The sequence below is a fragment of the Aulonocara sp. 'chitande type north' Nkhata Bay genome, linkage group LG16 (assembly GCF_057382095.1).
Source record: "Aulonocara sp. 'chitande type north' Nkhata Bay isolate Kocher_YH1m ecotype deep benthic linkage group LG16, A_spYH_male_GT1.1, whole genome shotgun sequence".
Lineage (NCBI taxonomy): Eukaryota > Metazoa > Chordata > Actinopteri > Cichliformes > Cichlidae > Aulonocara > Aulonocara sp. 'chitande type north' Nkhata Bay.
Window position 1 is genome coordinate 1,029,865 of NC_141359.1, and position 25,154 is coordinate 1,055,018.

The following is a 25,154-nucleotide window of genomic DNA, read 5'->3' on the forward strand; positions in this document are numbered from 1 at the left end:
TGCAGATGAGCTAAAAGTGATCATCAATGACCTTGGACCAGATAAGGTTTTTGCACTGGTCACTGACAACGCAGCCAACATGAAGGTTGCCTGGGCACATGTGGAGGAGACCTACCCTCATATAACTACTATTGGCTGTGCTGCCCATATACTAAACCTTCTCCTAAAAGACATAATGGCACTAAAAACAATGGACACTCTGAATAAGAGAGCGAAGCAAGTTCTGAAATATGTTAAAGGCAAACAAGTAACTTCCGCTACATTTCTGTCAAAGCAAAAGGAAAAGAACAAGAGTACTACACTGAAGCTTCCCAGCATAACGCGATGGGGTGGTGTTGTTATCATGTTTGACAGCCTTCTGGAGGGAAAGGAGTCCTTGCAAGAGATGGCCATATCCCAGTCTGTAGGCATCGACAGTGACATCAAGAAGGTCATCTTGGATGATGTGTTCTGGGAAAGAGTATCTAGCAGTCTGAAAATCCTCAAACCTATTGCAGCAGCAATAGCAAAGATAGAGGGGGATGGTGCCATCTTGTCAGATGTCCAGTGCCTTTTTGCAGAACTCAAAGAAGAAATCCAGACAATTCTGCCCACTTCCCTACTACTGAAAGCAGAGGAAATGGCTGTGGTCAAGTCATTGGAACAGCGGAGGGCGTTCTGCATGAAGCCAGTGCATGCAGCAGCCTACATGCTGGACCCCAAATATGAGAAGGGCATACTTTCTGGGGAAGAGATCAACGGTGCCTATGCGGTCATTACAGCCATGTCTGACCACCTGGGTCTCGATAAAGGCAAAGTTCTAGGCAGTTTAGCAAAGTATCGAACAAAGCAAGGCCTTTGGAAAGGGGATGGAATATGGCAGTCATGCCAGCACATATCTGCAGCCACCTGGTGGAAGGGACTATGTGAATCTGAGGCCCTTGCACCTGTAGTCTCCATCCTCCTCCAAATCCTACCATCATCAGCCGCCTCTGAGCGCAACTGGTCACTGTTTGGAAACACCCACACAAAGGTTCGCAACAGGCTCACAAATGTGAGAGTGGAAAAGCTGGTCGGCATTCGGGCAAGCCTACGGCTCTTTGAGCCTGACACAGAGCCATCCTCAACAAGGCTGGAAAGTGACACTGAAGAGGAAGACTCAGAGTTGGATGCTGAGGAAGTGGACATGTTGTTGGATGATGATGAGGTCCAGGAAGAGTCTATTGACTGAGCAAAAATGAGAAAAGAGGATTGCTTGAAGGAAGATTTGCATGTTTAATGGGACGTTTTGGAGGATAAGTGGCATTTTTCATTTAACCTTTTGAATGGGACTTTGTGGAGATTTTTGGACAGGGGGCATTTTTGAATGAACGGGGTTAGGGGATGGTAATATTGAACTCAACATTTCTGTTTTTATTCATCCATGAAACAAGTTATTGAAACGTGTTCTATTCTACTGTACTTACAAATAAATCTGTTTAAATATCTGTTGAAAAGATTTTGCATGGAGGTTTTCTTATGATTTCTGTTTATATTTATGCTTGGAAATAATATATTCCCAGTTAGTTCTCCTAAATTCCCATTAATTTCCATAATTCCCATTATTTCCATGGACAGTTTCCAATATGGAATATTTCCAAAATTCCCAAGCTTAACTTACCATGGAAATTTACCGGAAACTTTTCGGAAATTTACCGGAAATTTTCCGCCCCTTTGCAACTCTAAGCTCAATCCACTGCAACTACTTTAGAACAACACCGTAGAAAAGCATTAGAAAGAGCAAGAATGTTAGCAGAAAGAAGAGCCAGAGATGAACGTGAGAGAGCAGAGGCAGAAGTGGAGGACAGATTAAAGGATGAATATGGAGAGGCATTAGGAGCAGCATTGAGTCCAAGACAGACTAGGCAAGAGAGGAGACAGAAAGGAAAGAAAGTGAACACGAATGTTACAACCACATATCCATCCCTGACACAACACAAAAAAACACATGGTGTTTCAGCCCCAGAGTGTGAAGATGAAGAAAGTTTTTCTCCTGATCCAATCCATGAGGTGAGCACTTACCCTATGGTAGAGGTTGCTAACCCGCATTTTGGAGTGGATGCAGATAATAGCCGCACTATTCATGTTTACCGGCCATGGACCGAGTCTGAATGTGCTGATGCTTGTAAGAGCCTTGGAGACCCATTGACTAATGTTGATGAGTTTATAGCTCGACATAGACAGCTTTGTTCCTCGTACCGTTTAAATGGACAGGAAACTGAGACTACCTTTAGGAGATGTCTCACTTATAACTGGACCCGTGTCAGAGGACGGTACACGGGCAGAGGGCCAGGTGATAACACCCTGCCCTATGGAGATGCAGGTCTCGCTGTCCAAATTAATGGAGTGTACGATCGTCTCAGAAATACTTTTAGAACAACTGCAGACTACACAAAAATTTCACAATGCATACAGAAGGAAGGAGAAGACGTTCATGAGTATAGAGGTAGATTAGAGGAAGTGTTTAAGAGGCATAGTGGACTTGAAGAAGATGCAGACGTAGCAGGCCCCTATCAACAGCAGCTGAAACATGCCTTAATGAGTGGGTTCCATCCATCCATTGCAGATTTTATTAGGAAGCAAAATGTAAATCACACCACAGATGGAGTTACTCAATGTATGAATTGGGCAAAGCATGCACAGGATGTGATTAAAAGTAAAAAGAAAAAATTGCAGAATACAGTGAATGCTGCCACATTTTATGTTGATGAAGAGCCTCAGGTACTTTTTCAGGGGCAGACTAGACAAAGTAAAGGTAGAGGAGATAGAGGTAATTGGAGGGCTAGAGGAGAACGGAGGAGAAGGGATGAAAGGTGTTACAACTGTGGGAAAATAGGTCATTTCATTAGAGACTGCCTTGAGGACCTACGTGAGGAGTATAGACGACCAGGTCCACGTAACCCCTCATATAATAAATGACTAGTATCTGCTGCTACTGTCAATACACATGCATGTTTAGACACCCCATCAGACTGCCACAAACAACAATCAGTGCCCCAAACCATAGATTTGACTGAGGTTTTGTTGAATTTATCAGGGAAAGAAGTGAAACCCTTTCGCACATTAACAGTGCAGGGAAAAACTATACAGTTTTTATGTGACTCAGGAGCAGATAAAACCGTCCTGAGGGACCATGTGTCAGGAATAAACCCCTCAAATGGTGTCATTTATGTAAAATCTGCAAACGGACAGTTAGATCAACATAGGATCTCTAAGCCAGTATGGATCAGAGATCCATCCACTGGAGAGACAGCTCAGGGCTCAGTAGTAATGTGTCCAACATGCCCTGTGAACCTTTTGGGTAGAGACATGATGGTAAAACTTGGAATCTCAATCATTCCCACGGCTGTTGGAATGATAACTGCAGGAAAAGGAGAAACTGCAGAAGCAATGGTTCACCAGGGCAGTAGCGATGTACATTACTATTGGACGCTTGACCTGTCAACTTCCAGGCCAGATCAGATAACCTGTAAAATGTTGACCACAGCTGAGGAGAGATTAGCTGAGGGCTATGATAGACAGGAGCCAGATGAGATGCACATCACACTTAGGTTTAAAACAACACCAGGACTTGATGATGCCTACACTGACAAAGTAATGAAACTGGGTCCTCAAAGAATTACTGTAAAAGCTGTATATACTGATGGTAAACAAATGGCAGGATGCAGTGTGATAATTTCTGAAGCAGCTCGACAACTCTTCAAAGGGAAGGTGCCACATGTTCCACTAACTAAGTGTAGCACAGCTGAGTGGGAAGATTTAGCATTTTTAGTGGAGCAGGGAGAGCACACAAATGTATGGCAGCCATGTGGAGGGGGATGGGAAACAAACATGCATAGCAGTATCTTCCGTAAGAAGCTGGGGTGGGTGACACATGCAACACCTCAGACACACTTAAAGGGAAGTGAGAATGAAACAGCAGAATGACATATGGTAGATCTAAATGATCACCCTGAGCTTAAACAGATTCCAGACATTTTGTGGTCAAAAGGAAAGACTGATGTAGGGTTAATGAAAACAGCAAACCCAGTAGTAATAAAGCCTAAAACCTCATATAGACCTAGAGTGAAACAGTATCCACTTAAACCAGATGCAGAAGTAGGGATTAAGCCTGTAATAGAAGACATGATTGAAGCAGGGATACTGGTAGAAGCCCCAAATGCAGCATGTAACACGCCCATTTTTCCAGTAAAAAAAGCTGATTCTCAATCGTGGCGCATGGTTCAAGACTTGAGGGCTGTAAATCAAGCTGTAGAAAGTATTGCACCATGTGTCCCAGACCCTCATACCTTGTTAAATCAGATAAGACCAGAGATGACATATTTCACAGTGGTAGATCTGAGTAATGCTTTCTTTTCCATACCAGTGCATGAGAATTCACAAGGTTGGTTTGGATTTACATACCAAGGTAAAAAATATACCTACACTAGATTACCACAGGGTTTTTGTGACAGTCCGACCCTTTTCATGCAAGCAATAACTAATTGTCTGTCTGATTTCATGATACCATCCCATTCACAGATCCTAGTTTATGTGGATGATATTTTGATAGCGTCTGACTCAGAACAAAATTGTAAAACTACGTCTATAGCACTGTTGACACATTTGGCAAAAACAGGGAATAAAGCATCGCTTTCAAAGTTACAGTGGGTACAGGAAGAGGTGAAATTCCTAGGTCACCAGCTTAGTTCAGCAGGAAAAAGCATACACCCAGAAAGGAAAGCAGCTATTTTAGCAGCTCCTAGGCCAGTGACAAAGAAACATATGATGCAATTTCTAGGACTGACTAATTATTGTCGTTCATGGGTACCAAATTTTGCTGAAGTAAGTCAACCACTGTTAGACATGATGTACAGTGAGTCCTTAGCTATGTCAGATAGTCTAACTTGGACTCCAGAGGGAGTGCAGGCATTCTGCACGTTGAAACAACTGTTGACGAGTGCGACTGTGTTAGGATTGCCTGATTATAAAAAGCCATTTGTCTTTGATGTCACTCTTACTATCACAACCACACATTACCATAAAGCGGTGCACAATTCTAAATCCGTCAACCCTTTTGCCAACAGAAGACGAGGGCACTCCTCATGAGTGTAGAGAACACGTTGAGAAGGAGTGTAAGCCGAGGGATGACTTAACGGATGTGCCACTAAGTGAGGGAAAGGTTTGGTTTGTTGATGGTTCAAGTTTTAAAACAGCAGAGGGACAGGCTAAAACAGGTTTTGCTGTAGTAGATAGTGAGAAAGTTATTTGTGCAGGACAACTAACATGTTCTATGTCTGCTCAAGCAGCAGAGATAGTAGCTTTAACGGAAGCGTGTAAAGCTGCAGAGAAACAAGATGTGACAATATACACTGATAGTCAGTATGCATTCGCTACATTACATTTCTTTGCAGCACAGTGGGCAAGACGAGGTATGACAACCTCAACAGGGAAACCTGTAGAACACGCCAAACTCTTGCAAAATCTGCTGGACGCAGTGTTGTTACCCAGTAGAATTGCCGTTTGTAAATGTGCAGCACATACCCGAGGGAAAGATCCAGTTGCATTAGGGAATGCTTTCGCAGATAAGATCGCAAAAGAGGCAGCTTTAGGAGAACATGGTGTTCATGTTTTAGCGGTGCAACACCAGCAGACGTTGCCTATTACACCAGATGTATTAGCAGACATGCAGGCACACTCACCTACTGCAGAAAAACAGTTGTGGCTCACTAAAGGAGCAAGCTTGCAGGATGGTGTTTATTATCTGTGTAATAAACCAATACTGCCTAAGAATTTGTATAAGACTGCTGCTATTTTGAGTCATGGGCTTTGCCATGTCTCCACAGGGGGGATGATGGCAGCAGTAGAGCAACATTTTTATACTCTAGGATTTAATAACTTTTCAAAAAATTTTTGCAGGTCATGTATGATATGTTGCAAGCACAATTCCCAGGGTAATTTGAGACCTAAGAGAGGGAAATTCCCTAGACCCAGTCACCCATTTCAAGTTATTCACATGGACTTTATAGAACTGTCCAACTGTAACAACTATAAATACTGTTTAGTGATAGTGTGCCCTTTTTCAAAGTGGGTAGAAATTGTACCAACTAGAAAAGCAGATGCCATTTCGGTTGCCAAAGCAATATGTAAGAATATTATCCCAGAACATGGGATTCCAGAGACCATTTATAGTGATAATGGTCCACATTTTGTAAATGAAGTGATTGGATTAATGGCACAACATCTAGGGATAACATTAAAACATCATTGTTCATATCACCCACAAAGTGCAGGGTTGGTAGAGAGAACTAATGGAACAGTAAAGCTAAGACTTAGGAAGTCAATAGAAGAGACAGGCAGGACATGGTTAGACTGTGTAGAATTAGTTAAAGTGTACATGAGGATTACTCCAACAGAGAATGGTCTGACACCCTTTGAGATTATATATGGCAGACCATTTAGAGTTCCAGTTTTCTGTAGTGATGACAGAAAAGCAGAAGAGGAGAACACATTAGCAGATTGGATGCTTAAAATGTTTAAAAGTAAAGAAGTCATGAGAGCAAATGATCTGCCAGATGTTTCTGTTTCTCCGCAGGAGCAGAGCCTGAAGCCTGGAGATTGGGTGCTGATAAAGGCCATAAAGAGGAAGTGCTGGTCCAGTCCACGGTGGGAAGGTCCTTATCAGGTGCTGCTGACGACGCCCACAGCAGTGAAGATCGCTGAAAGGAACACTTGGATACATCAAGCGCACTGCAAGAAGGTAACACACTTCCTGGCCGACTCTGGGTGATGGTGAAAAGGCCAGCGGTACAAAGGGGGGAGTATATCTCTAGGACCTCTCGTCTCAATCCTGGTGAAGAAACCAACGGATCCTGAACCCAACTTAGAATGGCTGGGAATGTGCTGTTCGCCTTCTTGTGCCTGTGGACCCTGAGTGGGATGACAGGAGCGCATTGGGACAGAGCAAATCACACCCAGTACCCGCATGGGTTTTCAACCAACTACTGGTGGCAGTTTATGAACACAACCGCTCACATAAACAACAAGACCAATTGTTATGCTTGTGCACACATGCCACTGTCTACACATTCTTCTGGACTGTGGCCATATAGCATCACTGAGAGCGAGACAGTTTGTTTGCTTGCTTTAGCAACACATCCAGGAGTAAAACGTACTTGGAACACTGCCAACTTTTCAATTTCCCTGAACCTGAATGGGAAGATTGATTCACCTGTAGCTGGGAAGGTGAACTGCTCTGGTAAGACAGATCTGCTGACTTGGCCCCAAGTTCCTGATCCACTTCCGGACATCATACTGTTAAATAAACTGGAAGCAGGCCAGTTACCTATGTGTTTCAAGGGCAATGGGTCAGCCCAAGTTGGAGATTTGCCATGGCATCTATGCAACGTCACCTATTCTTTTTGCCCTCGTTTGAACAGAATTAGCTGTCTGACGTGTTTGAAGAATGCCAGATGTGCAAATGATGAGATTCAACGAGCAGCAGACTGTGCATTTGACACTTCGTACCAAATGACACTTACTGAAGGAAGACAGGATGTGGCCAAATGCTCGACAATCGCACCGACACCTAAGGGTACGAGGGTGTTAGCAGATTGGTATTTCTTATGTGGACATAAGGCTTACCCATCTTTACCAGCAAAATGGGGAGGTCTATGTGCACTCGTGAAATTATCTGATCATGTTTTCTTCATGGAGAGGATAGAACATCATCCAGGATCAAAGACAAAGAGAGACGTACAGAGTGCAAGCACAAAGCTCACAGATTTAAGTGAGGTCCCCTGGGAGTTTCGAATCTGGGGACCTGGAGCCAAATTCTTACAAGGATTGTTCCCGTGGATCGGGGTCGGGAAAGTTGGAACTCATGTAGAAATTAACAGGTATGCACTACTGAGACACATAAATTGGACCCAGACCCTTGGAACAGCCTTAGCAGAGGAGCAAAAGGCCATACGAACAATGGTTTTGCAAAACAGACTGGCTTTGGACTTGATAACTGCATCGCAAGGAGGAGTATGCAAATTGATAGGAGAAACATGTTGTACGTTCATACCAGATGGATATACAAGTGGAGGAGACATTTATGAAGCACTGCAGAATTTAACCACATTGCAGAAATACATGATGAATAGCACGCCAGGAGTAGATGCACCACAAGGCTGGATGGCGTGGTTACTGTCTGGTCCTTGGTGGCATCTCCTTTTAAAAGTACTAACTCCTGTTTTTGGACTATTGATACTGATTTGCTTATGTATAGGATGCATTTTACCGTGTATAAGATCATTGCTAACTAAAATGATTTCTGATACATTTGTTAATTATGTACTCTTACAACAATATGAAATGACTGAAATTACTGACATAACAGAAGCCTGTGTATGAATGACGCCTGCACTGAAAATGTTAAGCAAGAGGTGCATGGCTGAGGATATGCTACATAGGAATAATTTGTAACATAAAAATAACAAAACAGGAGGGAAATGTTAGATTAAATAGTTAAACATTTGTCATTTTTATATTTACCATTTGTCCATTGTTTTAACTCTGTGAAAGGAATTCTTTCTTTCCTCCCATCCCCAGATTCTCGAGGTTCTGGGTGGGAGGTTGAAGTGTTTTATCACAGGAACGTCCTTTTGAAGATCTGTTTGATGTTTGGTAGAGCTTCCTACCCTTTGTATGGTTTCACTGTGTTATCTTTGGTAAACCATACATTGGGTGTGGGGGAAGACTACCCTCTTTATGACCAAGGATGTTGTTCCTGCTTTTAGGTTTTATGACCCTTTGATCAACACACACACACACACACACACACACACACACACACACACACACACACACACACACACACACATTCTCACATAACACCCACACACACACACTTACATACAGTGCCTTGTCTTTGTAACCAAAGGGGGTTGCAGGGGGAGGTGTTTTGTAAACTATTGTTTGAAGTTTGTCAATAAAAGGCAGTGAGAGGAGGCCATCATCGGGGTTCATTGTCGTGCTGGACACAGATGAGGGGGCCTCCCTTGCGCAAGAAATCGATCGAACACTGTTGCCTTGCTTTTCTTTCATGGGAATAAGTCTTGGATACAGCGGGGTCTGAGTTTAGACCCAACAGTTAGCTTACAATAAGTCCAATGTTTTATTGTCTCTGGTGTGGCAGGTGATGTACTGGGTGAAGGTGGGCAGAGTGGAGGACAGGGAGATGTGATTAAAGTTGCCAGAGATTAGGAAAAGGGCCTGAGGATGCTGTGTTTGGAGTCTGCTGGTTGCAGGACCTCACAGACTGCTGCAGCGTTAGCAGAGGGCAGAACATAGACAGCTATCACAATGACGTGTATAAACTCTTGCAGTAGATAGTACGGTCTCATGCTAACTGCTAGCAGCTTGATGTCCTTACAGCATAGCATCTCTTTGATAGATAAATGCCCAGAGTTACACCATCTATAGTTCACAAACACAGCCAAACTGTTAAGTGACGGCTGTGTGCAGACAGGAATAGGACCCAAGGTGCAGACTCCAGAGACAGATGAGAACTCAAAACAACTTTAATATTAAACTCAAAAGTAACATAACTGGGGAAAAATCAAAATAAACTTACACCGGCGGACTGACAGAACACACAGCTAAATAAACAGTCGATCGCCACACCGACACAGAGAAACAAAGGGCTTAAATACACAGAGGGAGCAATCAGGGAATGAGTAACAGGAGGGAAACACAGCTGGGGCAAATCAGGCCTAACGAGACAAGGGGAAGAAAAACCAGACACATTAACATCAGACATGGACTTTCAAAGTAGAACAGGAAACATAACACAGACTCACAGGCAGGCACTATAACAAAGGGAACAGAGACGTGGGACCAGGTCAGACACAGACACTGACTGGATGTGGGGATACAGCAGACAGGGGAGACAGCAGACAGCAACATGGAACACAGACAGAAAACCACTAAAACTCTAACCAAACCCCACCCAGAGAACCTAAACTAAGAATAATCCTAAAACCCATAAAGCAAAGCTAGAATATAATGAAATAACAAAATCAAAGAACCAAAACACAAAACACTGGGTCAACGACCCAGGGACCCTAACACTAACCCCCTCCTCTCTTCTTACCACTCTCCGTTGTTCTGTCGGCCCGAATCAGATGAAAACCGTCTAAGTTTATGTGTGAGTCCGGAGTTAGCGCAGTTAGACATGACTCCGTGAAGCATATCACGTTGCACTCCCTGTAGCTCCTCTGATGTCAGGTTAGAGCCGCCAATTCATCCACTTTATTGGGGTGCAATCTGACGTTCCCCATAATAACAGATGGAATCGCTGGCCGGTACCTCCTGACCTTGCTGCGACACCCGATCCCGGCCCTAGTACCGTGTCTCTTCCTCCTCACCTCACGGGGGATGTTGGCTTGCTCGGCGGTAGGCAGAACAGCGGAAGGCCCGAGGGCTAACAGCTGATCCCTGCTGTAAACAATGGGAGGTCGGATCTCCGCACACTCTCTGGACACCGATGCCGTAAAAAATGTGATAAAAAACATGATTGTCCATAAAATTCTGAGCTCCACTGTGGGGGACAGGAGTCTACAATAGAAAAACAAAAACAAGAAACACAAGAACAACAAAGAAGTACGCTGGTTGCACAACAGCTGACAAGAAGAGACTACAGAGAGTCATCAGAACTGCAGAAAAGGTGATCGGCTGCCCACTTTCCTCCGTGGACTTAATTGCCAGGTCAAGAGGTCTCTCCAGAGCCAGAGCAATTATAAAAGAACCACCTCCACCCTAACCACCACCTCTTCAACATCCTGCCCTGTGCAAAAATGTTCAGCTCCATCAGGTGCAAAACCAACAGATTAAAGAACAGCTTCTTCCAGTGGTCTGACAGAACTCTTAATTCAAACTACGAATGTGAACAGACTTCTCCAACACATCCACTCTGATGCTGCTATTGATCAACTATGTGCAATATTTCAGTCTTTCCATGTTCTGTACAATATTTTTTGGTTCATGTTCAACATCTTTGGTCTTATGTCTCAGTGGAATTACCATCTCCACCCTAAATGACCATAGCCCCTCCACTCTTATTCATTCATTTATTTACTTATTATATATCCTTGTATACAGCTTGTTGGAATTAAATAATTTGCAGTGCCTCAATAATGCTATGCTTTTTATTAATACTAAGTGTTATAAAGTTATATAGTGTAGTATTAAGGGGACACAGCCCTGAAAAATAAAAGCATTAGACCGTGTGTCCTTGGGGAGTAGAAAGCTGCAGACTCTCACTCATGTTTGCCTGGGAAAATACAGATAAGAGAGGAACATCTCTAGTGGAAAGTTTCTGAGACACTGTTGTTTAGACTAGAATGAGAGAGCTTCTGTAATAAAACTGTTAGGGGCACACCACCATTTTGAGATCAGCGGCAACATGTCATGCAGAATACATCTCCCTTCTAGAAGTAATAAAGTGTTAACTGGTCTACTGAGCAGTGTTTTGTCTTCCATCGGATGCATCTGAGGAATCAAAAGAACTTGGTGAAGTGTTAAGATTTACAAGCCCCACAATATTTCTGTTTCAATGTGTCTTGTGCACACACCATGAATATAGTTCACTCACATATATTTATATATATATACATTCATATTGCTTTTCATTTTTCGCTTGTTCTATATTGTTTTCTCTCTTCTTCTTTTTTAACTTTTGCACCTTTGTGATACAGCTACCCAATTTTGCTGTGCAAGAAACTGCACAATGGCAATAAAAAGCTCTTAGTTTTTCTAAGTTTAAGTCACAGCAGTCACCAACAACCTTGCGGCCATGCTCTTCTGAATTGCTCCTTGTCTGGTTCCTCACCCTGGACCAATTTTCTGATTCTACCAGGGGGCAAAAGTCCCTGGACAACATCCCCCTGGGACACACAAACCCTTCCACTATATATAGGTAGCGATTAGCGGAGAGTCCACCAGCACTACAGTGCATCTTTTGGTGCAACACTGGAGAAAAAATAGGAATGATAAACTCCACAGGGAAACCAATAATACAAAAATCCCTAATACTTGCATTTCTAGATACAAGACAATTGCCAAAACAGTGAGCAATCTGTAAATGAGCTGCACACATCAGTGGGAAAGACCCTGTCTCTGAAGGAAATGCTGAAGCAAAAGAAGGTGAGTAGTCAGCTAAGCTGATGGAACTAGCAATGTTGGAACAACCTGACCACACACAAGCTTTAGCCTTTAGCCTCCTTCTCCTGTGCTGAAGTCTGTCCATCTAACCTCATAATACAAGAAAGACCTGAGCAAAGACCACAACATCACCATATTAGGGGCAGGGATAGCTCAGTAGAGTGGTGGCCCCATGATCGGAAGGTCGGGGGTTCGATTCCCCTGAACAGCTACCCTGAGGTACCCCTGAGCAAGGTACCATCCCTACACACTGCTCCCCGGGCGCCCAGTGGCTCCCCACTGCTTCACTGAGTGAATGGGTTAAATGCAGAGAGGGATTTTCCCCACGGGGACCAATAAAGTACACTTTCTTTCCATTACCAGCTGACAAGGGAAAGTGCACTGTTTTTATAAACACAACGCATTACCACACAAAAATTACTACACTGCTCAGTGACAACAATACCTATGAATCCTTAAAACAAGACCCTGAAAGCAGCTACAAAAAGAAAGTTATTGGTTGCCTTCAAGAACTTGAAAAGGAAAACATCATTGACTGCCCTGCATGTCATCGTCTTTACCTAGGGAATGCTAAGATCTACAAAGAACAGGGCCCACTCAGACCCATTGTTAGCAGCATAAACACAGCCACTTACCACATTTCCAAACAACTTACCACCATCTTAGGACCCATCGTGGGGAACACCCCACATCACATCAAAGACTATACCAAAGAAAAGAAGATCAGATACCAACTAGGGAGGATCAGAAAGACAAACGCAACAATGTTGTCATCTGTTATGTATCTGGTTTATCAGAGAAACTCAGTATTCTCCAAGAACGACAGCCAGGTTTACTTCAGACTCAGCCTCACACTCAGACAAAACTAGTTCATCCCAAAGACAGAATTCCTCAACGAAAACTTAACAAAGTAGTATGGTACAGTGTAGCGAGGAATGCTCAGACCTGGAGAGAACAAACAGTCAGTTCATAAACGCGTGGCACAACATAGAAGAGCCACCACACTGGGACAAGACTCGGCTGTCCATCTTCATCTGCATCACTCTTTCGACAACACCAATGTTGACATCTTGCACAGAGAAGACAGACAGTTTGAAAGAGGACTGAAAGAAGCCATCTATGTCCACTGTGAATGACCATCTTTTAACAGAGGTGGTGGTTTATGTCACCAACTGTCTGCGATCTATGATCCAGTTTTGAGATCGCTTCCCAGATGCTTTAACGCCTACTGACATCCTAGGCCTTTTGACCTCAGGATATCACATGATATGGTGGGGCTAGGTTTCATGAGTTCACCCGAAACCCTGGGTGATTGTAACCTACACCCATTTTCACACATTGGCATATGTGATTAGGTAGAGGATCATTAGGGGCTCCAACAACAACCCGACACACCAACACAACAGCTGAGAGAGCACAGACTTTAAGCCGGAGAGGCGTGATTGCAGATGCCACTCAGGTGGGTCCACCTCCGCTGCAGTGGCACTGCAGACCACGCCCGCCACACACATCAAACACGTAAAATAAATATTTATGCACTTTTGCATTCACTTTTTGTTATTTTTACACAGTGTTCTGAATGGTTAACAATGGTCTACAGCCAATATTGTGTATTATTATACAAACTTTGGTTGTAAGATTCAGATAACTATTTAATAAAAGCTAAATATTTTATATGAGAGTAAGAAAGAAAAGTATATCTTTGTCCCCCCCTTTCCCTGTTAATGCCCTACCTGGCCCCCTGGCAAAAGCTTTGCTAGATCCGCCCCTGCACAGTTTCCAGCTGTCAGCTACACAGAAAAGGATATTGGTGTTATTCGTCTCTCAGAAACAGTTCATAACTTCCCTTCAACTCATTCATGTCACCTAAAAGGTAAACCTGTTTCTCCATCACCAGTTCAGCTCTGATGATTCAGTAAGGACATCTCCTGGTTTCGACCAGCCGCATTTACAGCTGTGGCTATAACATATGTGAACCTTGTCTCAAAACTTAGAAATACAATAACCTAGCAGAACTTAGCAGAAATATTGTAACTTTGCAGAAACATGATAACTTCTCAGAAATACAGGAATTTAGCAAACATGGTACAAGATTACAGAGATATTTTATTTAACCAAATATACCTAAAAATTGCAGATATGCTGTGATTCAGCAAATATAGAATGAATATGCTGAAATACTATGAATTTGGTCAAATACTATGTTTTAGCAATATTAAAGTGATTTGGCAGAAATACTATAATTAATTACAAGTACAATAACTTGACTTTGGTGTACTTTGACTGCGATTTTCATTGCTCTTTGTACAACCGTCGCGGAGATATGACGAGAGAGGAAACGGAAGACCTCAGATATAATTGGCTGGCTGGGAAGCCCTGCAGGCCCTGATATGTATATTTGAATGTCTCAGTCCTCACAGCCGATTGTCTGCCTGGGAACCTGGCAGAAATATATAGAAATAGTATGATTAAGCAGGAATACTATAACAAGCAGAAATACTATATTAAGCACAAGTCCTATAAAAAGCAGAAATACTGTTCTATGATTTGGTAGAAAAATTATAATTAATCAGAAATACTATATTTGGCAGAAATACTATATTTAGCACAAATCTTATAAAATAGCAGAAATAGTATGATTTAGCACAATAGTAATAAGTTAAACAGAAAAATTGGAAAAGCAAAATGGACAGCTGAAAAAATGCTGAACATGCTGAGGGTCCCTCAAATATACTTGTTAAATGAAAAAAATCGGCAAAAAAATATATAACAGCCACACAATCACAAATATGGACACATAAGGAAACACACATGCACAGAGAGACACACACACAAGATCCAATTCAGTCAACCAGTCTGAATATATTGAATTTGAATCTTACAATGAGATTAAAAGGCTTTCTCTCTCTCTCTGTCACACACACACACACACACACACACACACACACACACACACACACACACACACACACACACACACACATACGGGTCTATGTGGTATGGAGGGACTATACTACGTCAATCCGCCCGGTGGTGGTTTAAGTGGACTACCCTTTTGAAAGGACTTAGAGCCAAGGGAGTGAGGTTAAAGTGTTCGAAAAAATCTGAAAAAAATTTGGGTCATTTCAGACCTCATACACTCCCTATAGATGTCTAGATACACTGATACACAGCAACCAGACTCTATTGTGTTTTCTGGAGATATTGTCCACTTGACAGCAATGTGTTTTATGAGGTCCAAAAAAACCAATATCGGGTCTTTAAAGGGACAATGATGTAATATGTAAATAGCTCATCATTACCATGAATACACATCTGACAGAACACAGGATTACTGGAACATCATTTTATTAGTGTTCTTGGATCTGAACATTAATTTTAACCATTAAAAAAAAGAAATCTATGGACAAAAATGCCCACGCTTCCCACAGAAATATAAAAATATAGAAAACAGAAAAATTAAAAACATTTAAAAGGAATTTTAATAGTTTAAAGGTAAATATTAAGGCGAGAAAATATGCATTTATAATTTTTTATTTTAAATATAACCTGTCAAAAAAAAAACCTAAATAAATTAAATGTAAAAATTATGAAATACAAACTACTTCTGTAATTAACAAGAACTTTTTTTTTTAAATTTAAACAGAACATCAGTGTTAACAACAATTGGCAGTCTGACCAAGATGTAAAACCACATCTGGCTAAACAGTTATTTTAGTTCATTTTCTTCTGCCTTTTTGCAGTTAATCCTCTGTTTCTTACAAAATCTCTTATGTTTTGAACTGTTCTTCCTGCCAACACCGGATCTTCTACCAATTTGCAATGACTGCATTCATTTTTGGTGGCTAGTTTCCCTTCGTTTATGTGGTCTTTAAAATGCCTCATCACTGCAGCAACCTCAGCCTTGGACCACATGTTTTTGGGAGCTCTTCGGGAATTGTGGGATTGAGCAGCATTTTTCTCTGGAAGATATATAAAGTAGTAGTAGTTAAAACAAACAACAAACCAAACAAAAAAAAAAAACAAAAAACATTTGCTTGTTAAAAGAATGGATGCTACCCTGTACTAACTTCTGAAATGTGTTGCTACAATCAATATCAAAACGAGCTAAAATTCTTTGAAAATTTATCAAATTTCTAAAATGAGACAACATTTAGTGTTCCACTGTGAATAAAAGACTGAATAAAAAGTTGAATAAAAGTCTCTTGATGCATGCTCAATCATCCAGGTAAGTAAATCCCAAAACGTTGATTCTGTTAATCTGGACGTAGCGTTTTCAGTGGGAGAAACATTTTGTCACTCATCCAAGTGACTTTTTGCCACCACTCTGCAGTTTGCCATATGTTGCAAAGTGATGAAACAATAATAAGCTTAGAGAACCAACTGCACCCCTTACCTTCAGAGGGAGCAGCAGTCTCACTTGCTGCAGGCATTGTGAGTGGTCCTTCATCTGCTGATTACACAATTTGATTAAGTTTTAATATTTGTAACAAACATTTTATCCACAGAAACCAAGCTAGTGGTAACTTACCACAATCTACAGTGTCTTGGAGCTGCGCTGTGTTTGTGGAATCAGCTACTGCATGTACCGGCTCACTGGTGCCACACACCGACATTGTGAGTGCTGTGTCATCATCATCTGATTCACTCTCACTGTCCTTTGTTTCAGCATCACTTAATGCAATTTCATCTGAGAAATTGTGGGGATAAAAAACAAAAAAACAAACAAACAAACACAACCCCCCCAAAAACCTCACATTAACAACGAGATATGACAAAATACAGAACAAATACTGGAAATTATAGTACATAGTTTTACTATTTAAGGCCACCACTCTGCAGTTTGCCAAATGTTGCAAAGTGATGAAACAATAGACTTCAAGAACCTTAAATCATGGATATTTAACAGAATGGTCTGTGCTTTTAGGTTTTAATTCTGTTGATAAAGCATAATATTCAACTACTGCCCTAATATTTGCTCCTTTCAATACAAACCTTCTATTTTGATCTCATCCAGTGATTTCCCCTGGATCTGGGAAAGATGTCCTTTTTCCAGTGTTAAAAGCAGTTTGGAAATCTTGGCCAGCTGTGTTGTGGGAACTTGTAATCTGTAGAATTCGCGGTGAACGCGGATATCATGACCCAGGAAATCTGCAACCTGATCAAGTTCGTTGTTTTTCAAATTAAGGACTTGTGAGAGTGTGGCAACATGTTTTCTGAGCTGTGTCGATCTTAGATACTCAGGCTGCTTTGCTCCACACTGGTGTGCATGAACACGCAAGGAGTCCATTCCTCTGTAATGACTTATTGATCGGGGTCTTGCAAAGAGGTAGATGGCACAAATACCACAGTCAGGCCTACTAACCAGTAGTGACAGAGCATCCAGCATGCTTGGTGTTAGCAGAACTGGAACATTTCTGTCCCTTTTTCCCATTATTTCTACTCTACAGAAATAGTTACAGAGTCTCTGTTCCATTTCTGAGAACCCCATGGCAACATCTGTGTGGAGTGCTGTTTTGTCTCTTTCAAGAAAACTTTTGAGGTGCATCTTTGAAACCTCTCCAGAACGTCTTCGATTGAACACAATGATTTGTGAGAGTGTAACTTGTGCAAGTTTGGCATAATTCTGAGCTGTGGCTTCGTTCTCCAAGCTGCAAAAGGCACTTTCTGCAGATTTTTGAAGGTAGTGATGGAGAATCCGAACATCTTCTGTAAAGGGCAATGTTGATGGCTTGTTAAACTTTGCCTCACTCAATGTGTTCAAGGCACGGTGAGACCATCTCGGACCATTAGGAGACATACAACTTCTTGAACGCATCAGTGGACTTGATTAGGGCTTCATCCTCTGTCATGAGGGTATGACAATGGATAATGTCAGACATTTTATGCAGTGTATGTCCCAGTTTCAGCGCAAGGCTTGGAGTTTTGTATGACAGTGTCTCTTCATCAAAACCTGAAACTTTCTTTACTGCTTGTACAACTCTCTGGAAATTAGCAGGCTTAATAGCTTCTTCCATGTTATGCACTGAGAATTCTGTGCGCAGACACAACAACAAACGTCCCGCTTCACGAAGCTTCTGTCGTATATAATCATACTTTGTAGGGTCTTGTCCATGTTTATTGTAGAGGGACTGGGCAAACTGAATAACAGTAAAGTCATTTCACACAGCTGAGGCAATCTCATCTTGTTTCATAACAGCAAGAACCTTCCAAACTCCACTTGACACCTGCGGATAACACTGAGACTCCAGAGTTAAAGCCAGGCCGAGTACTTTGGTTCTTCCAGGTTCTTTATCCGTGTCATCTTTTGGTTTGTTAGGACATCTGCAGACATGTCTCCAAAGATCCTTGCGAACATACATCCCTTGACAATAAAAGCAATGAGCAAACTTTCCCTCTACTGCTTTAATCTTGGGTCTTCTCTTTACTTTCAGTGGTCCCACTCCACCATGCAAAACTGCAGCATTATGCTTAAAATTTCCCTTATTTCTCAATTTCTCTAACAGACTTTTACGCTCGTTTGAGTCTCTAGGCAGGCAAAATGCATGCACAACATCAGGAGCCGTTTTGTGCGTTTTCAGGTGGCGGGAAATTTTAGCTTGTGGTTTGCCACAAAAATAGCAGTAATTTCTTTTACTTAAAGTCATTTTTTCTGATTCAGTTTCGCAAAGCTCACTTTTATCTTGTGGCTTGTCCTTTGTCAAGTTGTGGATTAAATTCGTTGAATCTGATTGTTCATGGGCTTTGGAGATGTCATCTTGGCATAGCAGACCTTTTGATGTGCTTGGCAATAATGAGATGTCTTCATCTGAATCTTCATCATATGACTCTGAATCTGGCACATATTCTTCTTCTGATATGCTGTGGTTGCCATCATCATCGCTTGATATTTGATCCAGAACTGAATGTGGCAATCCATCCTCCCCTGAAAATTTCTTCTACAGTCAGGCTCTCTGGCAAGCACAGAAATGCCACCCCACACCATTACTGACCCACTGCCAATATGATCATGCTGGAGGATGTTGCAGGCAGCAGAACGTTCCCCACGGCATCTCCAGACTGTCACGTGCTCAGTTTGAACCTCCTTTCAGCTGTGAGGAGCATAGGGTGCCCGTGCCGAAGTTGCCAAACTTTGTGTTTTCTGGCAAATGCCAAACATCCTGCATGGTGTTGGGCTGTAAGCTCAATCCCCACCTGTGGACGCTGGACCCTCAAGCCACCCTCATGAAGTCAGTTTCTGATCATTTGAGCAGACAGATGCACATTTGTGGCCTGTTTGAGGTCATTTTGCAGGGCTCCTCTTGTTCCTCCTTGCTCAAAGGTGGAGGTAGCGGTCCTGCTGCTGGGTTGTTGCCCTCCTATGGCCTACTCCACATCCAGGTAGCACCTCCATGCTCTGGACACTACACTAACAGACACATCAAACCTTCTTGCCACAGCTCACATTGATGTGCTACGCTAGATGAGCTGCACTACCTGAGCCACTTGTGTGGGTTGTAGACTGTCTCATGCTACCACTAAAATGAAATCACCGCCAGCATTCAAAAGTGACCATAACATCAGCCAGAAAGCATAGGTGCTGAGAAGTGGTCTGTGGTCACCACCTGCAGAACCAGTCCTTTATTATGGTGAATTGACTATAATTTCCACTTGTTGTCTACTCTATTTGCAAAACAGCATGTGAAACTGGTTGTCAGTGTTACTTCCTAAGTGAACAGTTTGATTTCACAGAAGTGTGACTGACTTGGAGTAACATCGCATTGTTTAAGTGTTCCCTTTATTATTTTGAGCAGTTTATGTTATGGAATGGGGAATTGAGGACAATCCCAAGTATGCCATTTTTACAAGGTCCTGCACCAATGAGGTAATACTACATTTCTTTAATTAGACGTGACCACCCATTAATTAAAAAGGGAGCAGTGTTCATTTCAGCTAGTCTTAACTTGTTGAACTCTATTAATGCTTTTTACTATATACTGTACCTATTCACTAAATGTCTCACCTTTGCACTTATAGCCAAGCCACTTGAGGGAGGAAACCGGTCCCACAAACTGAATGCACTTGTCCAAAGATGATATCGTTGTGCACACCAGACGATGATTGTGACACTGTTAGCAAAATATTGCAACATTTATTTGTTTTGGACAGTTGGAAAGGTGAGGTGTTTTCAATTCAGTTGCAGATATCAACTAATAAACTAATAAACTAATAAACAATGTTACCTCTTCAAAATCTTGCACTGAAGAAGAATGCATGGCTTCTGAGCCTTGCTGAGGCATTTCTTCATCAAGATCCTGCAACAAAGAAAAGATGGCACAAAGATTAGACCAAGTGCTCTTCTTGCAACTGTACTGGGCAGGCCTGTGCTTCTGTTTTTTAATTTGCATGTGTGTGTGTGTGTGTGGGGGGGGGGGGGGGGCTTTCCACTCAAGAAATGTTTTCTTCTGAAAAAAATACTGGCTACAATAATTAACAACTGATTCCTTTGCAATCATCCATCCTCTTCCACTTATCCTTATCAGGATTGTGGGGTAGCAGGTTTGGGGCCTATACCAGCTACCATAGGGCAGTACAACCTGGACAGATCACCAGTCTAACATGGAAGGACAAGCATTTGCATTCACACCAAAGGGCAGTTTTGAATCACCAGTTAACCTAACCCCATAAGCTACATCTTTGGACTGTGGGAAGAAGCCAGAGTACACAGCCAGAGAGAACCCATGCACTACAGCAGTAAAAAGTGCCTAAAACAAGTTAAGAAGTTGTATAGTACTATCTATCTTAATGTTCAAGCCTGAGTTTCAAACCATTTCAACATAGAAACAAAGCACATGCAGTCAGTTCTGCATGTTGTAGGTCAAACTGTCAAAAAATACGAGAAGACCCCTCCTAAAACCAGAGTGATGTCACCATGAAGCAAACTTTGACGGAGTCCCCCAATAACAGTGTGGTCCTCCTAAGTCACATTTGGGTGGTTAACACACACACACACTCAGATGTTATCCAGACTTGCACTTTGAAACAATGAAAAGGACCTACAAGCCACGGTCCATGTAAATCACATCACACCCAGGTGACTGCCAAACACACACACACAGCATCCATAAAGAATGATGATAGATTAAATTATTAGTTCATTAAGTGGTACCCTGGATTATATTTACCCTTTCAGGCTCTGGATGTTTCAGGTCCAGATCATTGTTTGGAAAGCTGTTTGGTTGCGGCTTTAGGCAGCTCACAGTCTTCTGAATCTGGCTGGTCTCAGTCTTCGTGTGTAACAGATAGAGAATGAAGACAAAAGAACAGTAATCTGACAGTTACTAAAAATGCATCACTCAAGAGGATGAATAAACCATTTCACTATCGGCAAATAGCGTAAGGTACACATCGTGCATGAGAAAAATTCATTAAAATCTGTCCTAAGTCAATGTTACCTCTTCAAAATCTTGCACTGAAGACGAATGCATGGCTTCTGAGCCTTGCTGAGGCATTTCTTCATCAAGATCCTGCAACAAAGGAATGATGGCACAAAGATTAGACCAAGTGCTCTTCTTGCAACTGTACTGGGCAGGCCTGTGCTTCTGTTTTTAATTTGCATGTGTGTGTGGGGGGGGGCTTTCAACTCAAGAAATGTTTTCTTCTGAAAAAAATACTGGCTACAATAATTAACAACTGATTCCTTTGCAATCATCCATCCTCTTCCACTTATCCTTATCAGGATTGTGGGGTAGCAGGTTTGGGGCCTATACCAGCTACCATAGGGCAGTACAACCTGGACAGATCACCAGTCTAACATGGAAGGACAAGCATTTGCATTCACACCAAAGGGCAGTTTTGAATCACCAGTTAACCTAACCCCATAAGCTACATCTTTGGACTGTGGGAAGAAGCCAGAGTACACAGCCAGAGAGAACCCATGCACTACAGCAGTAAAAAGTGCCTAAAACAAGTTAAGAAGTTGTATAGTACTATCTATCTTAATGTTCAAGCCTGAGTTTCAAACCATTTCAACATAGAAACAAAGCACATGCAGTCAGTTCTGCATGTTGTAGGTCAAACTGTCAAAAAATACGAGAAGACCCCTCCTAAAACCAGAGTGATGTCACCATGAAGCAAACTTTGACGGAGTCCCCCAATAACAGTGTGGTCCTCCTAAGTCACATTTGGGTGGTTAACACACACACACACTCAGATGTTATCCAGACTTGCACTTTGAAACAATGAAAAGGACCAACAAGCCACGGTCCATGTAAATCACATCACACCCAGGTGACTGCCAAACACACACACACAGCATCCATAAAGAATGATGATAGATTAAATTATTAGTTCATTAAGTGGTACACTGGATTATATTTACCCTTTCAGGCTCTGGATGTTTCAGGTCCAGATCATTGTTTGGAAAGCTGTTTGGTTGCGGGTTTAGGCAGCTCACAGTCTTCTGAATCTGGCTGGTCTCAGTCTTCGTGTGTAACAGATAGAGAATGAAAATACAGTGCATTTTTGAAGAGTCTTTTGAAACATTAAATAAACTGTATGAGAAAGATAAGTTTCAAGCTAATGTCTTTAAAATATTCACTGTCATGTATAGAGAATTTAAGGCCCTATGATTAAGAGACAAATAGTCAGTGTGATTTCTTTAATATTTTTTAAGCCATTGCTAAAGGAGTAAAACAATCACCTGTAGCAGCAACGAACTGTCACTAGGGCCCATTTATCTTCGAGGGACAAAATTTAAAATGAATCTAACTAAAGAGGCTACACAGCAAAATCTCCAGTGTTAAATTAACACTAGAGAGTGTCTATATGGGTCCACACAACACTGTTGAGTGTTAAATTAACACTTTTGACAGTGTTATATGTTTAAAAGTAACCTAGTCAGTTTTGAAGATTAACAATGGCTAACACTGAGCAGTGCTGATTTTCTAACACTGGAATATTTCTAACATTTTGAGTTATTTTCCAGTGTTAGAAAATCAGCACTGCTCAGTGTTAGATTAAATCCCTGAATTGAACACTAAAGTATAGACTGAGCAGCAGGCATTTTGTCACCTTGACGTCCATGCTTGCTGTGGCATTTATATCACTGGATGCTCGGCTGCATTGCTATAGTGACCCCAGGCACAGTAGGTGATACTCAATTTCAGTGAAAAACTACACTCAACAAAAATATAAACGCAACACCTTTGTTACTGCTCCCATTCCCCATGGGATGGACGTAGAGACCTAAAATTCAGTCCAGATACACAATATAACCATCCCTCCCAAACAGTGGTCACAAATCAGTCCAAATGTGTGGTAGTGGGCACATCTGCCATATTGAGATAATCCATCCCACCTCACAGGTGTGCCACATCAGGATTTTGATCTGACATCATGAGTAGTGCACAGGTGTACCTCAGACTGCCCACAACAAAAGGCCACCCTGGAATGTGCAGTTTTGTCTCACAGCAAAATGCCACAGATGCCACAAGCAATGAGGGAGTGTGCAATTGGCATGCTGACAGCAGGAATGTCAACCAGATCTGTCGCCCATGCATTGAATGTTCATTTCTCAACCATAAGCCGTCTCCACAGACGTTTCAGAGAATATGGCAGCACATCCAACCGGCCTCACAACCGCAGACCTCGTGTAACCACACCAGCCCAGGACCTCCACATCCAGCAGGTTCACCTCCAAGATCGTCTGAGACCAGCCACCCAGACAGCTGCTGGAACAATTGGTTTGCACAACCAAACAATTTCTGCACAAACTGTCAGAAACCGTCTCAGGGACGCTCAACTGCATGCCCGTCGTCCTCATCGGGGTCTTGACCTGACTCCAGCTCGTCGCCGTAACAGACTTTTGTGGGCAAATGCTCACATTCGATGGCGTCTGGCACATTGGAGAGGTGTGCGCTTCACGGATGAATCATGGTTCACATTGTTCAGGGCAGATGGCAGCTGAGAATGTCCCAGTTCTTGCATGGCCTGCATACTCACCGGACATGTCACCCATTGAGCATGTTCAGGATGTGCTTGACCGGCGTATACGACAGCGTGTACCAGTTCCCACGAATATCCAACAACCTCGCACAGCCATTGAAGTGGAGTGGACCAACATTCCACAGGCCACAATTGACAATCTGATAGACTCCATGCGACGATGTGTTGCACTGCATGAGGCAAATGGTGGTCACACCAGATACTGACCGGTTCTGGGTCCCCAGACCCCCAATAGCGCAAAAAACTGCACATTCCAGGGTGGCCTTTTGTTGTGGGCAGTCTGAGGTACACCTGTGCACTACTCATGATGTCAGATCAGCATCCTGATGTGGCACACCTGTGAGGTGGGATAGATTATCTCAATATGGCAGATGTGCCCACTACCACACATTTGGACTGATTTGTGACCACTGTTTGGGAGGGATGGTTATATTGTGTATCTGGACTGAATTTTAGGTCTCTACGTCCATCCCATGGGGAATGGGAGCAGTAACAAAGGTGTTGCGTTTATATTTTTGTTGAGTGTAGATGCCCTAAGTCACTTTAAGCCAATTTGAGTAGGTACAAATGTAAAAATGGCTTACGGTATGCAATTTATCAGTTCCAAAAAGTACAATTGTAGAAATACCTTGCATCTCCAGGGCCAATCCGAGTCACCATAATTATAGTCTATTTCTTCGCCTGGACTTATGTCTCTGCTTGCAAATAAGCATAGATGGGGCTTTCCATTGATGTTTAATATTTTCATCTTATCACTTGGACTGATGTGGTTGTCGTTGACAAGTCTGCCTAATGACCCATCTTCTTGAGATGCATCCACACTGTGGGGTTAGGCAAAAAAGTATTAGCTTAACTAGTTAGTTAGGAACCTTTTTTTTCATAAATCAAAAGCAATGTGTAATTTAATCTTAATCAAACTACACTGATATAATACACACCACCAGAGTTTTCCATCAAACTTG

At 42.2% G+C, this 25,154-nt stretch overlaps 3 protein-coding genes and 1 long non-coding RNA gene across 4 annotated transcripts; 2 read left to right on the top strand and 2 right to left on the bottom strand.

The window, feature by feature from the left end:
* The first annotated feature begins 1,482 nt into the window (after positions 1 to 1,482).
* On the top strand, positions 1,483 to 4,940 carry LOC147310738 (uncharacterized). Its single transcript, XM_086266510.1, has one exon. The coding sequence runs from the start codon at positions 1,765 to 1,767 to the stop codon at positions 2,935 to 2,937; it is 1,173 nt and encodes a 390-aa protein (XP_086122636.1). The 5' UTR covers positions 1,483 to 1,764; the 3' UTR covers positions 2,938 to 4,940.
* A 75-nt stretch (positions 4,941 to 5,015) lies between these two features.
* On the top strand, positions 5,016 to 8,995 carry LOC147310739 (MLV-related proviral Env polyprotein-like). Its single transcript, XM_086266508.1, has one exon. The coding sequence runs from the start codon at positions 6,886 to 6,888 to the stop codon at positions 8,395 to 8,397; it is 1,512 nt and encodes a 503-aa protein (XP_086122634.1). The 5' UTR covers positions 5,016 to 6,885; the 3' UTR covers positions 8,398 to 8,995.
* Positions 8,996 to 16,087: 7,092 nt separating this feature from the next.
* LOC147310740 (uncharacterized) lies at positions 16,088 to 17,305 on the bottom strand. The gene is made up of 3 exons (XR_015125399.1): positions 16,739 to 17,305; positions 16,604 to 16,660; positions 16,088 to 16,169 (listed from the first exon to the last, which is right to left on the bottom strand). It is a non-coding gene; the product is annotated as an uncharacterized LOC147310740 (long non-coding RNA).
* A 2,217-nt stretch (positions 17,306 to 19,522) lies between these two features.
* On the bottom strand, positions 19,523 to 23,271 carry LOC147310741 (uncharacterized). Its single transcript, XM_086267418.1, has 6 exons — positions 23,260 to 23,271; positions 22,568 to 22,669; positions 21,642 to 21,713; positions 21,372 to 21,473; positions 20,430 to 20,501; positions 19,523 to 19,615 (listed from the first exon to the last, which is right to left on the bottom strand). Exons 1-6 carry the CDS (start codon positions 23,269 to 23,271, stop codon positions 19,523 to 19,525), a joined length of 453 nt encoding a protein of 150 aa, XP_086123544.1.
* Positions 23,272 to 25,154: the final 1,883 nt, after the last annotated feature.

Coding starts and splice junctions, on each gene's coding strand:
- LOC147310738 (XM_086266510.1), top strand. CDS start 1,765: ATGTTAGCAGAAAGAAGAGCCAGAGATGAACGTGAGAGAGCAGAGGCA.
- LOC147310739 (XM_086266508.1), top strand. CDS start 6,886: ATGGCTGGGAATGTGCTGTTCGCCTTCTTGTGCCTGTGGACCCTGAGT.
- LOC147310741 (XM_086267418.1), bottom strand. Junction 21,714..22,567: donor AACATCCAGAGCCTGAAAGG/GTAAATATAATC, acceptor CCTTTGTTGCAG/GATCTTGATGAAGAAATGCC. Junction 19,616..20,429: donor CAGTGCAAGATTTTGAAGAG/GTAACATTGTTT, acceptor TGTGTCTGTTAG/TGTAGTGTCCAGAGCATGGA.